The sequence below is a fragment of the Etheostoma spectabile genome, unplaced genomic scaffold (genome assembly GCF_008692095.1).
Source record: "Etheostoma spectabile isolate EspeVRDwgs_2016 unplaced genomic scaffold, UIUC_Espe_1.0 scaffold00569510, whole genome shotgun sequence".
Lineage (NCBI taxonomy): Eukaryota > Metazoa > Chordata > Actinopteri > Perciformes > Percidae > Etheostoma > Etheostoma spectabile.
The window spans coordinates 4801-19506 of record NW_022605170.1 but is presented as its reverse complement, the minus strand read 5'-3'; the positions used below and the strand labels follow the sequence as shown (position 1 = coordinate 19506).

General features: G+C 42.4%; 1 protein-coding gene across 1 annotated transcript; it reads right to left on the bottom strand.

Moving 5' to 3' along the window:
- Positions 1 to 265: 265 nt before the first annotated feature.
- Positions 266 to 11177, bottom strand: LOC116685085 (uncharacterized; the record flags this gene model as incomplete). Its single annotated transcript, XM_032510342.1, has 7 exons — positions 11138 to 11177; positions 8433 to 8555; positions 7413 to 7524; positions 6616 to 6676; positions 6369 to 6513; positions 549 to 699; positions 266 to 359 (listed from the first exon to the last, which is right to left on the bottom strand). Coding segments are annotated over exons 1-7 (726 nt in total), but the record flags the coding sequence as incomplete, so codon positions are not given.
- Positions 11178 to 14706: the final 3529 nt, after the last annotated feature.

Below are 14706 nucleotides of genomic sequence, written 5' to 3'. Positions count from 1 at the left end.
ATGTCTGGAGCTGAAAACGGAGTCTGATGTCCGCCAGAAAAACTGATCATATCTTTTAAGGGGCAAATGAAGATACTACCTGCAAATAAAGCCACATTGCATGTCGTGGATCATACGGGAAACGTGCCATCCCACTGACAAGGCTCTCCCCACCAGGGTCTAGAGTGTCTCTCGCAAAAGGAAAAAATGTATATTTATATATTTATATAGATAAAAAATGGTAAGCACACATAGAATGTCAGCTGACAGATAGACGGATACTAACAGTGTAGTTGGCACACAGCGGGTGAAGGCGTTGGTCCACAGACAAACAGCCGCCATGCTGGCTGAGCAAAACCTTGATGAAATACGGCACTCTCCTATCCAAAAAACAAAAAAAAAAAAAAAGACAAAAGGAAACCATTAAAGAGGAGAGGAAAATCACAAGCTACCGGGTTCAAACTTAAAGCTAAGCTCAAAATTACCAGTGAGAGCGAGAAGGCGGCAAGTGTGAAGTATGAAAATGCAGCTTAAAACAATCCTCAGAGGAATAACATCCTTAACCACACCCCATCTGGAGGGAGAATAGCACGGGGAGTTTATATCTGTCGTCAAAGTGGCGGCTGCTGATGGAGCTGTGGTTGAAAGTTGCTACCACTGAATCTGAAACAAGACGACACTGGTCCCTTTGTGATACTTCATCAAACACTGTCTGATGCCCTGAATTAGCAAAGATGGGAAAATTAATTGATGGAACTCAGAAATTCAACTTTTCTTGGTCTTGAATGATGCTACCTATTACTAGTTTTACAGTATGTGGGAAGTATATTTTGTTATATTTTGTTGGAGAGATTTAGTAACTACTGGGAATAAGACAGGAAGTTAGTTTGCATTTAATTTGCTTAGCTGTGTGTAGTTTGGATCAGTGGAGCTTCATTCCATCCAAATATATTAAAGTTATGATAACTAAAAGTATAAAAATATAGTATGAACTTAAAGTCCTTTAACAAAAACACCTTAACAAAAAAACAGGGACGTTGTAGAGCACCCTCTGGTGGACAAACCATGCAACGCCAACACTCACAACATGGTTAATGGATGTTTTGTCCCTTTTTATTTAATTTTTAAAAATTCCATTTATCAGAATCATTTAAATTAATAGTTTAAAATATTTACATTTAAAAAAAATATATATTATATTATCGGCCATTAAATGCAGATTCCGAAAATTTGGAAAATGCATAATATTGTCCCGCCATACATCGATTGGGCTCTAATCTACAATTTCGAGCTAGCAAGCTAAGAAATTTGGATCATGCAACAAGACAGGCCTGCTTGGTTCTTTGGGGAAGGATTATAAAGATTTACAAAGCATATGTTTATGGCATTTACTCTCTAAATACCTCCCATTACTGTATTGTGTGAACAGTAACTTCATTTAATATTGGTCTTCCTGAGACTAATTTGGAGAGCTATATGGTGCTGCATCCGCCCAAGACAGTAGTGATTGTTTTAAAGAATGCATACACCCAGAGGTTTTTTTTTCTCCTATGCAAGAACGTATGTGTGTAGCCAAGCTAATCTAGATCCTTTGCGTTCCACTTCCGGGATTGCTCCGGATCTGCAGAAAATTCCGCCAGATGCATGTATTTTCTGTTTCTTTCCGCTTTCTTTCTGTTAGAATTTTAAATTTGGTGGACTATTGGTAACTGCTGCTCAGATCTCTGCAGGGTCAATCCAGACAGCTAGCTAGACTATCTGTCCAATCTGAGGACTATAGTGACCTGGTCCTCAGATCTCTGCAGGGTCAATCCAGACAGCTAGCTAGACTATCTGTCCCAATCTGAGGACTATAGTGACCTGGTCCTCAGATCTCTGCAGGGTCAATCCAGACAGCTAGCTAGACTATCTGTCCAATCTGAGGACTAGGGTTACCTGGTCCTCAGATCTCTGCAGGGTAAATCCAGACAGCTAGCTAGACTATCTGTCCAATCTGAGGACTAGGGTTACCTGGTCCTCAGATCTCTGCAGGGTAAATCCAGACAGCTAGCTAGACTATCTGTCCAATCTGAGGACTATGGTGACCTGGTCCTCAGATCTCTGCAGGGTAAATCCAGACAGCTAGCTAGACTACTGTCCAATCTGAGGACTATGGTTACCTGGTCCTCAGATGTCTGCAGGGTCAATCCAGACAGCTAGCTAGACTATCTGTCCAATCTGAGGACTATGGTGACCTGGTCCTCAGATCTCTGCAGGGTCAATCCAGACAGCTAGCTAGACTATCTGTCGGCTCTGTGTGGAGTTCAGCACCGCCCATGATGATCCTGATTGGTTTAACCCTTGTGTTGTCTTCACTTTCGGGACCCTGTTGCAGGGCTGCCAACTTTTCCAAAAACCTTGGAGTGAGATTTGGGGGGGCCAACCCATATTTTGCCGCGTACAAAGCAATTTCTTTGGCTCTTTCAGCATCATTATACTTCAGGGTTTAAATTGGGATTTGTTATATGTGGGGGGATGGGGCTCTCCCTAGGGGGGTCTGGGGGTATGCCCCCCCAGGAAAAATTTTTGAAAAATAAACCATTAAATGGCACTTTCTGGAGAGTTTTGTGCAAAAAAATGGAGAAATCAAGTCTTGCATGATATGTGCAAAACTGTAGGGTCAAGAGCCTTTGTGTTGTTGTAGTATCAATAGGTATTAGGGCTTTTAGCATTTACATTATATACATTATTAAATTCTTATGATATAAGAACTGACCCAGACAATGTGCCACACATAATGAACCACATGAAGAGACAGTAGCATATGTCAGCAACAGCTAAGAAGATTTGGGTCTGTGGGGAACAGGTCCAGGGGTCCCTGGTGTAGGGACCAGGGACCCAAAGTTAAATTAATGTTGAGGGATCAACTAAGACCACTGAAATTCTAAAGAATGAGAACCACTGATCTACATAAATTCTAATCCTTTAACCTTTGTGTCAAGGCTCAGTAATGTTTGGCCCTCATCCTCTGTGCCCCCCTTACTGGATTTTACTTTTTTGGGAAAATAAAGACTATTGTTCATTTTATAAAACATTAATGAATTATTTACAGTTACATTTAGAGATGCACAGAGGTTAGAGAAGCACTATAGTGGCCCAAAGTTGCAGTATCGTATAGTATAGTATATATAGTAGGCTATAGCTCAGGTGTGTTTCATCAGATTTCTGCTCATGTTTACAACTTTGTGCACACTCAAAATATAACTCCTCCCATCTCTGTTGTCCGAGATGTGAAGAGTTGTAATATAGTCTGCTGTGCATGTTATTGCTCCGCTGATATGGTGGATCTCATTCAGACCGTCTGACAGACACAGAGGACCATCTGGGTCTCTTAGAGGAGGCTGTACGTTGCGCATTATCGGAGGACTACACGGATGCAACGCGTCACTGCTCCCCCACAGCAGAGCGGGTCCACCAGCCGCGCTGCTCACCTCTATTGTTACAGAGAGTGGACACGAAGCGACGGACGGGTCTGTAATACTCAGAGCACATACCTGAAGCCGGGGAAACGCACCTGGGATGGCTCGTGAAAAAAATGTTTTCAGTTTGCGAACTTCACACGTGACACTTCAGCGTGAGAAATCGGGGGTGTGGCGTGTGAAACCAGTCAAATGCGTGTGTCTCACGGCCAATGCGTGAGAGTTGGCAGCCCTGCTGTTGTATCCCTCGTGACTTATTTGGGTTTTTAACCCTTGAGTTGTCTTCCCGTCGACCGTGCAACTTGTTGTTTTTCTCGGTCAAAATTGAAACCTTTTTTTCAACGTTTTGGTCGTCTTTTTCAAAGGTTTTGGTCGTCTTTTGTTGCTTTTCCCCCTGATGTTTTTGTCATTTCTTTTTTGCGCCTTTTGACATTTTTATGTTTTTTCCCCCCCACATTTTTAAATCTTTTTTGGACATTTTAGTCACTTTTTTCAATGGTCTTTCATTAAAAAAAGTTTTTTGAATGCTATAAAATTTAACAAAACATCCAAATTTAAAGAAAGCAGTGGGCTGATCATTTATTTTACTTGTGAAGAGCGTTGTAAGGAACAATCTGCGTTATTTTTCTTAATTTGGTCGAAAGACACTTTTCTGATACAGATTTTATTTTTTCAAAATGGGTCAAATTTGACCCGAGGACAACACAAGGGTTAAAGAAATGCCGTTAAACCACAGCACGGTTTTCCTCCCATCCCCAAATGCTATGTGAAGTAATAAGAATAGTAACTTTTATTTATATAGCGCCTTTCAAGAAACCCGAGGACACTTTACAGAATTACTGAGGCTAGGCTAAAGGAGGTTGTAGGCTGTGGTAAACGGGTGGTGTTTCAGGAGTTTTTTTAAATATGTTGGATTTCTGCAGGGAGGGTGTTTCAGTGGGGTGGGGCTGCAACATTAAAGGCTCTGTCTTGATTAACCAGACTGTCCTTAAGCGCGCTTTGGAGGAGGGTCTGGCAAAGTGAGACTAAGCCAGACCTTACTCCGTATGCAAAACTAGGCTCTGTGTACCAGCATGTTTAAAAACCTCATAAATGTACCCCTTATCTTTAATTTTCTTTAAATTTAATCTGAACAAAAACATAACGGGGTGGTTATGCTGGTCATGCTTCCTGGAGTCTCTGCTGATGGCCAGGCAGCGGCTGTATGGATTACACAAATATGACAGGTGTGTAAGACCTGCTTTTGGAAAGAGCCACGCAAGCTGTTTTCCTTGTGTTTGTGCTAAGCTAAGCTAACCAGCTGCTGGCGACAGCAACATGTATACACCTGTTTTGTAAATATGTAGCTGGAGCCAGCAGCTGGTTAGCCTAGCTTAGCCTAAAGACTGCAAGCAGCCATATTTGCACATCATTTTAGTGTTTGCCAAATGTCAACCAAACACTGCTCTTGCCATTAATTAATCATGCTTATCAACTCATAGTATTCCACTGAGTGTTTGATCTGCAGAGGCTAATCGGTGTTAGTTATTATTGTGGTTTAAATGAGACCGAGCAAGCAAGAGAAGGAAAAAAAAAAATTCTAATGTGGAATTTTTCTCCTGATAATATATTGGTAAATACTGTTATTGAGATGCTATGAGAGTAATTTGGTAGACCTTTTTCATGACAGACCCTCTGATATGGCACAGTTGGAAAGCACAGGTGGAAGTAATTAAAGGAATAGTTTGACATGTTATGGGCTTGTTTGCGACGATATCTTACCTGGATATAGATGAGAGGATTAATTTTCAGTAAAACCATGAGGGTGGTATTAATCTTCTTAATTAACCGTGCAAAAAATGTCTATTTCCCAAAACACTATTCCTCTACCATCTGTAATAATGAATGCATTCCATTCAGTTCAATTCCCAGGTATGCTAGCTTACTGGCACACCTGAACACAACAGAGCCATCCTTAATGTCATTAGTTCCACCTGTGCTATCCCTGCTGTAACATTTCCAAATGTCTGCTGTGAGAAATGTCTATTTTTGGACTGTGATAACTTTTACTGCATACTTACCTGATAGATGCTATTGGACTGTAAATCATTAGTTCGGGTCTAGCAGCTGTGTGTCAGATGATTGCGACATTTAGTCTGAACCTTATAATTTGATCTCTTCATCTGAGTTAGCTGGCTTTAGCTTCTCCTTTCTGTCTTTTGTCTTCTTCCTCTCACCAGATCATCTCCACCTCTCCACCTTGGCCAAGTCTTTCTCTTTCTGTCTCGTATCACAGCTTTAATTTTCCTCTTCTTTCCCCTGTGTTCTTTGAAGCAACACATCTTTTTTTTTCTTACTACCTGGTGGCTATGCAATCCTCCTTTTGGGTTTCTTCACCACATTTCGTCCACCTACGCAAATCCCATCCCATCCCATCCCTACCTACATCTCCCTTCTCATCTGATTTCAAAACAGTTTCCTCCCTAAGGCTGCGTCACTCTTTCTGCTCAGTTTGCTTTATAATGTTTCCTCTTTCCTCTTTCTTTTTGAGTTCCGCACAGATAGGATTTTGCCAGTGGCACTGCTACATTTAAACAATAAAAGCATATGTTTTTGGGGTTACACCCTGTCAAGCAAGCCACCATCCCATCACACCTTTGTAGATTTGATCACATTCCCTTTATACCTCAGAACATTGTCAACTACCACTTTATATACACACACATTGTCCCACTTTCTAGTCTTCCCTACAGGCTTCAAATGAGATACACGAGGAAATTGGCACTATGCAGGTGTGCATGACAATACTTTCAAGCTTCATGGACATCTCTCAGCCTGGGTAGCGTTCCACCGAGCTATGCGATTAACTGATGCACTGATTCTGTATCAACAAGATCAAATTTGCGTAAATGACATATCCAGGAGCCCCTGCAGGAATAAGTTTTCTCTAACAGCTGTTATGTCTGCCCATGCATGTGATAGTAGATGGATGGTGCTGATGCATGTAAGAGTGGATCTCAAAGTCAGAGTGTACCTCGTGCTTGCCCTTCATCCGGCACACTCGGATGTCGTTTTTATTGGATTCCCACGTCCGTTTCTGCCAAAGGAACGAAGCCCAGTCAGTTTGTTTGTGTGTGTGTACATGATCAGCTGTTAGTGCATGCTTGGTTTCGTGTGCGTGCGAGACAATGAGTCCTACCTTGCTGTAGAACATCTCATCCCCTGCCATGTTATCCAGCTCTACTCTGTACAGGTCATCTCTACAAAACACACAATGCAGTACTATTACTGTTTCAATGTAATACTATAGGATATACATTATAAATGTAAGAAGGGGCTCAGCAAGTCATTCAATGTTTTCAGCCACCATTTTTTATTTGTTTAGTTGTTTTCAAATTAATTTTAGACTCAAACTGAATGAACAGAGCGGACGGCTAACAGAGTTACTGTACTGCAGCTTATGCTACATAACACTCATTTAGCAAAATATGTGTATGTTTGTGTGTATATGCGAATGTAGGATCTGTGATGCTCATAACAGTGGCCCTGCTGTTGTTGTGCATTAGAACACATTTTTTATCAGCACACCATTTTCTGTAAGACTGCCACCTGTTTGTGTTTTTATGTGACACAAATGTGCTGAAGCCGTGGAATTAAAAATGCGATGGAATTGTGAAATCTTTTATTTACATGAGGTGGATTGTATCATTTATTTGTTCATGCATTTGGTATGCATTCATCGTCTTGTTTATTACCAACTATCTTTGCATCAGGTGGACCGGATTGGGTCCGGGGAACACTATTTTCCATAAATGTGAACAAACAGCTTTCACTTGACATTCAACAATGATGACTGAATGCTTCGTCGCCACAACAAACTGAAAATGTCCTCTTCAGAATGACAGCAGACGGAGGCTGTGGCATCAAATGAAAGCAAAATGATATTTATGGGAGCACGTCGGTAACACACAGTTGGAGGCGGTTGCCGTTGGTTACCTGGCTCCTATGTAGAGCGTGCGGTTGACTTGGAGGACCGTCTGAATGTGCAGCTCCTGTCTCTGAGCTGAACGATGAGCTCTGCCCAAGAACACCGGATACCTCCGCACAACTGACATGAACACACAGACAAACACACAAATAGAGTGAAACGCTGACTTAGAAATAAGGTGCCTTGCTCAAGGATGCAGTTAATGACAAAGCGAGTACTCTTCCCATCTATATTTACCCTAAAAACTTTTCTAACCTTCACTTTAATACTGTCTCCACTCATTCGTGATGCTTTTGTTCAGAAAAACAAAGGTAATGGATAGAGATGAATGGTGCAGCAGTTAAAGTACACTGGAACACTTAAATCCTCTCAGTGTTTTTTTTTCCGCTTTTGTTGATGCATGCAGCCCCATAATGAGTAAAACTGTGTGCAACCATTATTGTAATTTTACCGTGAAAAACGGCATCCCGTCCCTCCCCTCCCCTCCCTTTCGGATAAGTGAGAGAGTACAGATAAGGTGGAGAGAGTAAGTGGCAGTATCAGAGTACGTGAAAGTTCCGAAGAGGAGGACAACGCTCTCCACAGGGAGCCCTCATCATCAGGAGACAGATTGGGAGAACGTCTCATTGTCCTTGACTGCAGGGGAGGGTGAGAGGAGGACGTAGCGATCCATCTCCACCTGTCTCCTCCCTTTCTCTCTTCCACCCCTCAGCCTTCTCGCTTGTCATCCGTATCACCCCATCCAATCCAATTGTCTCCCACTTTTTCATCTTCCTGCACCCCTCAAAATCCATAACAATCATTTCTCTCGGCTCTCGTTCTGTCTGTCTTTATGTCTTTCCTTCTCTCTGCTACCTATAGGAGTAAAGTCTCTTTATTTATCTGTACGCCTGGACAGCAAGAAACCAGCGCCACACCAAAGCTCTGCCCCTTGACCCCCGATGTCCAGATCCAACGTGAAGCCATTCATCATCAACGCTGCACATGCAGTCACACACTCTTACACACACAGCGGGAAGGAAACATACCCTCCACGGGGACATAGCTGAGTGGACCGGGTTCCTCTGGGAATAAGCCATCCGCCAGTCGAAGCAGCAGGAGAATAACGTAAAGAGAGGAGCCGCGGTCGCCATGGCAGCAACACACATGCACTGAAGAGACAGGGGAGAGAAAAACATCAATATAATATTAAAATGTATGCTGTGTACGCTATATGTTTCTTAATTACCAGCTGACTGCGGACAGGGTCAGAAGTGCAGCAGGGTGACTGCTGCCACCAACCCGGCTTCAGCAGGGAGCGTATGTGTTTGTATTGTCTGCTTTGTGGTGTTATGAGGATCTATTGTCAGAAATGTCACTCCATTGTCACACAGATTGCATAGAAGGGGATTCTCACAGTCATATAACACACCAAGAGACAAAACAGTCACAGAATTACAAAGCCACTTTGGGAGGTAACGCTCCTTTCATTAATTGGGTTTCTATAGGGAGATGTGAAGGATATATTATGGGTAATTTGCAGCAAAGAAGGAATAGCTGAAGAAAGTGTAAAAAGAAGGGACGAAGGGTGTGACCCGGGTAAGATGGACACTCTTTCTAAAGGTCTAAAGTCAAGTATGTATGCTCTAAATCCCGATCAAGGAGAAGGGAAGGGAAAAGATTTTGGATTTTATAAAAGCTAAGAGGCCGCAAAAGGGTCACAATGTGCTGTGTGAGATATGCTCACACACACACACACACACACACACACACAACCCCCCCCCCCCCCCCCCCCCACACACACACACACACAGTATTTCAGCACAGCGGTGCTTTGAGCTAAATGCTAACATCAACCTCCAAAAATGCTCAGAGTGACAATGATAACATGCTGATGTTTAGCAAGGCATAATGTATAATGTAGGCATTTGCACCATCTGATTTTAACATGCTAACATTTGCTAAAATGCTAGCAAAATACAAAATATCTATATAAATATAGTTAAGGATAAAAGCAGGTAATTGGACAGGATAGGCATGCAAGTGGTGGCTGATGGTTACAGAGACAATGCTACATTATGCGGGTGTTGCAGTCTGTTACAAGACCCCCGCAGTCTCATTCAGGGTGTTGCCATTTAACACAAGGCATAGCTGTGGTTGATTGCAGCTGTTGGGTCATAAACCAAAGAACTGGACACTGGGAATTTTGATCTGATGAAGGCACTAGATGAAAAAGTCAAGGGAACACCAAAGTCAATGGGATGCATCATCATCATGGGGACCATGAGTATCTGAGTGAAATGGAAAGGCAATCCCTCCAATAGTTGTTGAGGCATTTCAGTTGGGCCCAAATTGGTGGACTGGCCAAAAAAAAGGTCAAAAACCCACGTAAGAGGGGTCAAACCGCTCAAAACAAGGCCACCATGCTCTACATCTGCATCTCATCTCACATTTAAAGACAGGACAGTGGACTAACACTGCTGCACATACCAGTTATAAAATGTGGCAGCCACGCCATCAAACACATGTATAAATGTAGAAGCTCTTCTATGCATCTACTCAAAATGCCTTTGGCTCAGCTACAGAGTCTTTGATGTGAGAATACTTTGAAAAAGAAGAGGCGATATAAAGAGAAGAAAAGACAAGACAAGAACTAGTACTCCGTTTTTTTGTCTTGGGTGGTTGCGAGTGCTGGTAAAATCCTCGGATATGTAGAATTTGATGGAACACAGCTGAAAAGAAAGGTTAGAAATTGAAGAGAAATGTGCGAGGAATATGAACGTCGGTCCCATCAAATCAACCTAAACACTGTGTTACATGTTTCCCCCAACCCCCCGCTTTTTTCCTTTCATCCCCCGTCTCGCTCCGTCCATAACACACCTCCTCCCGTCATTGCTCTTTCTTTATTCCTTTCAGCTTGTCTGTTCCAGGATTTGAAAAAAAAAACCTACGACTATTTTCAAAGGCAGAATAACAGGTAGAGAGGTAGATGTGCTAGTTGCTCAGGTGATGACAGCTGCTATTTGAAGCACCCAGATGCACCCAGATGTAACACGCACATACTACTACATAAGCACATTCACCTGTGTTGCCAACACCTCAGATTGGGCATCCGTTTGAGTAACAAGCTGTTTGAGGACATCAGTGAGGCGATGTGGTGCTGCAGACTATACACTGGGGGACACTTCGAATTAAACTCTAAACCAGAGATTGCAGGTGTGACATCTCTAAGCCGTCTCCTCATCAGAAGCACCGGAGAAGCCCTGAGGGAGGGTGGGAGGGGGGTGGGGGGGTGTTTAATCTGAATCTTTATTAGGAGTCCATGAACTAGAACTGACTGAGTCAGGTGTGGGGTCACACTCTTTTCATTATGGATCCAAATTTGAGCATCGAATGAAATTCTGCTGTCTTGCATGGACTGAACTGATGGATGGATGGAATCCAATGAGGCGTGTGTTCCAGTGTGATTGTGGTGTGAGTAAAAAAAGAAATCCCACTCCTTGTTTTGAGCCATAACTCAGTCAAATCTGAACACACGTAAATGATACACACATTTTTAGGACATACGATGCGTAATAAATTCATCCATGAAAGCGCTCAGAAATTATATAAACAAAGACGTAAAGACGTGCCTGAAGATCTTCACATTTTCCTTCAGTATCAAAGTAATCTAGTGACAGTTGTCTGTACATCCATTGGTATACATTGCAGACAGGACTCCTAATGTCTAATTCTGTATACAGTTAACCCTCACCTTTCACGGTCTTGCTGCTTCCCGGATTTGCATCGTGCATTGTGTTCTGCATTCTGATTGGCTGAACAGTCTCTCAGCTTCTTCTCTACCTGCGTGTCAATAACGTCGCGGTTTATACACGTACGAAAAAACACACCTGCACCGCGGGCTTTAGAAGAAAAAAACCGCTACAGAGCGGAGTCAGGATGCAGCGGCTCAGTCAGAAGAGCAGTGAAATACACGCGAGTCACTATTTTTCCTACTTTGTATTTTTTTTCAGAATCATTTTTCATTTTCTCCCGTTCTAATCGAATGACTCTGGTCGCGGTGATGATTAAAATTATTATTTTACAGTACAGTAGTTATTTGTAAAAAAACGTTATGCAGTACTTTTATTAGTTAAACAAATGCTTGGGCCTGTAAAAAGGGGTTGTTCTTTGGTTTCAATGTATTATGGAGTATTTCATTGTATAATAATTGTAAAAAAAAAAAAAAAAGATTACTACTTCACGGATTTCGCCTATCACGGGTTCTTCTTGGAACGTAACCCCCGCGATAAACGAGCGTTCACTGTACTGTTAATGGTGCCAATTTGCCAAAATGCAAACCAACATAGAGTTAAAAAAAAAAAATGCTTTAGTAGTTGTACACTGAATCCATGGCGGCATTATACTTCCTGTTTACATACAAGGAACCTGTGAATATTTTGTCCTATAGTTTCTTTGTTTACATCCCCCAAGCACCATGGACATTGCAATAGTTGGAATTGTATATATCACTGTATCACAATCATTTTGTTGCATAAATCTGTCCTCAAACAGTACAATTCATATGCAAATGTAAAACATGACTAAGTAGCCCAACCTCTTTTGAAAATAACAATACCTGGCTAATACATGCTGTGACTCTGCTAAAAGCCTACAAGTAAAGAGAAAACAAGCGCTCCTTCCTCCCTTTCTGTTCCTTTCTCTCACACACACACACATGCTACATACCAAAACCCTGCAGCCAATCATTGACGTAGCCTCCTCATTAGAGCGTGTATTGATTAAGGTTATTGATCCATAAGATAAACCATCGGATCTCGGCCATGGCCGACACATCGGATCTCTGCTGCTCGCCAGTGCCACGGCAAAGGCCCTGAGCTATAAAAACATCAAGGGTTGGGAGTTGTCCTTACTGAGGCGAAAGAGAGAATAGACAGATGAAAGATAAAAGAGATTTGAGTGAAAGACAAGAAAGAAGGATGAGAGATGGCGCCTGCTACAGACTTCCAGCTCATCAAGCTTTAAAAAAGAGACCGTTGGTGACAGAATGAGTTGATGAGGAAATCAAGGAGAGAGAGAGGATCGGGTGGAACGGAGAAAGGGTGTTATGCTATTTGTGACAGGTCGTGTCGGGTGTGATAGGATTAAATGGTGTGACACTGACATGGTTATCATGGGATGCATGTAATGATGGCGACAGCCACACAGTGTAATCTGCCCTCATCCGGCGACCCATTAGCAAATCACCTGCTAACAGTCACATCATTAACCAATCAGCAGGCCATCTGAAGAAACCCAATAACCTGCTTTCCCCTCTTGTCCGTTCGTTTTGTCCTCATCTGCTGGGACTGGCGTTCAATAAAGTGTTTTTTCCCCGGTGTGTTCTGCCACAGCTGATCCAGAATGACAGGGGATAAACGGCATGCTGGGAGATTCCACACAGCCACAGTATGCAAGGAACCATATGAAAGATATCTATTCAATGATTATGCAATTAATATTTGCCCATTTACCTATCCTAAAATGCCTCAGTGGCCTTAAGTGTATATTGGACATGCTCATGTTTGCACAAGGCATGTCTCAACTGCTGAAAGCTGCTGAGCAAGATCAATATACATCCTGCTAAACAGAGAGAGAATAAAAGAGCCTCCACGCTGAGGGGCGTTCACTGACCACGAGGAAACACTGAGACATAAATGGCCTCAGCAGTCCGCTGCAGATACACGTCTGCTATTGGCTGAGATGCTTGAGCCATGACCTGTGCTACACCCGACTACAGTACAGCCATTCATTAATCATTTAATGTGTGTGGGTATGCATGCCTGTGTGACAAAATCTAAACAAAACTGTTTTCTGATGCGTTGCGATAAATATGTTGTGATTAGGTCTACAGGCAAAAGTAGTCTCTCTGTCTGTCTCTCTGTCTCTGTCTCTGTCTCTCTGTGTCTATCCTCAGGTCTATTTCTCTCTCAGTCTTTCCCTCTCTCTCTCTCTGTCTTACCCTCTGTCTCTTACCCTCTCTCTCTTTCTCTCTCTCTCTCTAGCTGCTGCAGCCACTCCACTCTGTGCCTTTGTTACCGTAGCAACCAATAGCAAAGCTAGGCAGAGATTCTCTATTGCAGTAGATGTGAAGGCGAGGAGGGCGGGTTTGCCCCCTAATACAAACATGCGTACACATGTGTAAGTGTCCGCACACACACACACACACACACACAGATACATGGACACACTGATACATGGACACGCATACACTTAATCGTTAACCCTGATCCCAAATGTTCATATTCATATGAATGTGCATGAACACATGGACACAAACTAGGGAGGTGGGGGTCCCCTCTCTCTCAGAAAGGAGGGGGATGGGGGAGCTGCAAGCATTTTGTCTCCACATTATCCACACTCTGAAGCGACAGCATAGCTGATGTGAAATCAATATGGCAACAATGGACTATATTCATTGAAAACGCAACAATGCTCTTAATGTACACTTTTCACTTAGAAAAGATACTTACTGCTGAGAGATTGTTTTTTAATGGGGTTTCACTTTGAAATATATAATATTTCAGCCGAATCTGAGTGAGCTAGCTGGGTGATCATTGTTCTGTGTTACTGCAAAACCACTCAGACTTGTTAAAAATAACAACTTACTGGACATAAGCAAGTAACTTGATTTTGGACAGAAAGAAGTACGCGTGAGGATAATTCTCCTTTTCTTAATGCTTTTTGTCTAAGGAAGCTCTGAGACCTCCTCTGCCGGATTATTATTCTCTGTGGAAAAAAAAAATCAAGAAAATTAATCTAACTTTTGATTGATTGATTCCAAACTGGAACATTTCTGTGTTAAAGCAGTAAGGTACAAGGCACACAGCACCCATACAGAATATATAAGAAGATATACCAGAGATAATAAGTATTAACATGAAGACTCTGCTGAGATGGAATCCTTTACAAATTCCTCCTTTGTAACACACTTGCTACTCTAAGACGGTATGCAGGTTAAAGCCCGGAATAAAAGGAAGGAGGCCTGAGGCTAGAAACACAGACACGGGCTAAACTGGGAGAAGTGGGTCACCTTCACACGTCAGGACTCCACCCTACAAGCACTATAGCTTCATTATTAGACTTAAAACTGATTTCCACTGTAAATGGAAAGGACGTGAACAAAATGTAGCCGGGAGAGAGGTTTTTCTAACAGTGGTGCAGTGCTGATTCCAGATAACTAAAGGTCAGCCAAACATTGTGTGACTATCATAAATCTCTCATAGCGCGTCCATCAACAAAAGTAGGTTGCATTAAGTTGACTTAACAGATGTTACTCTCTCG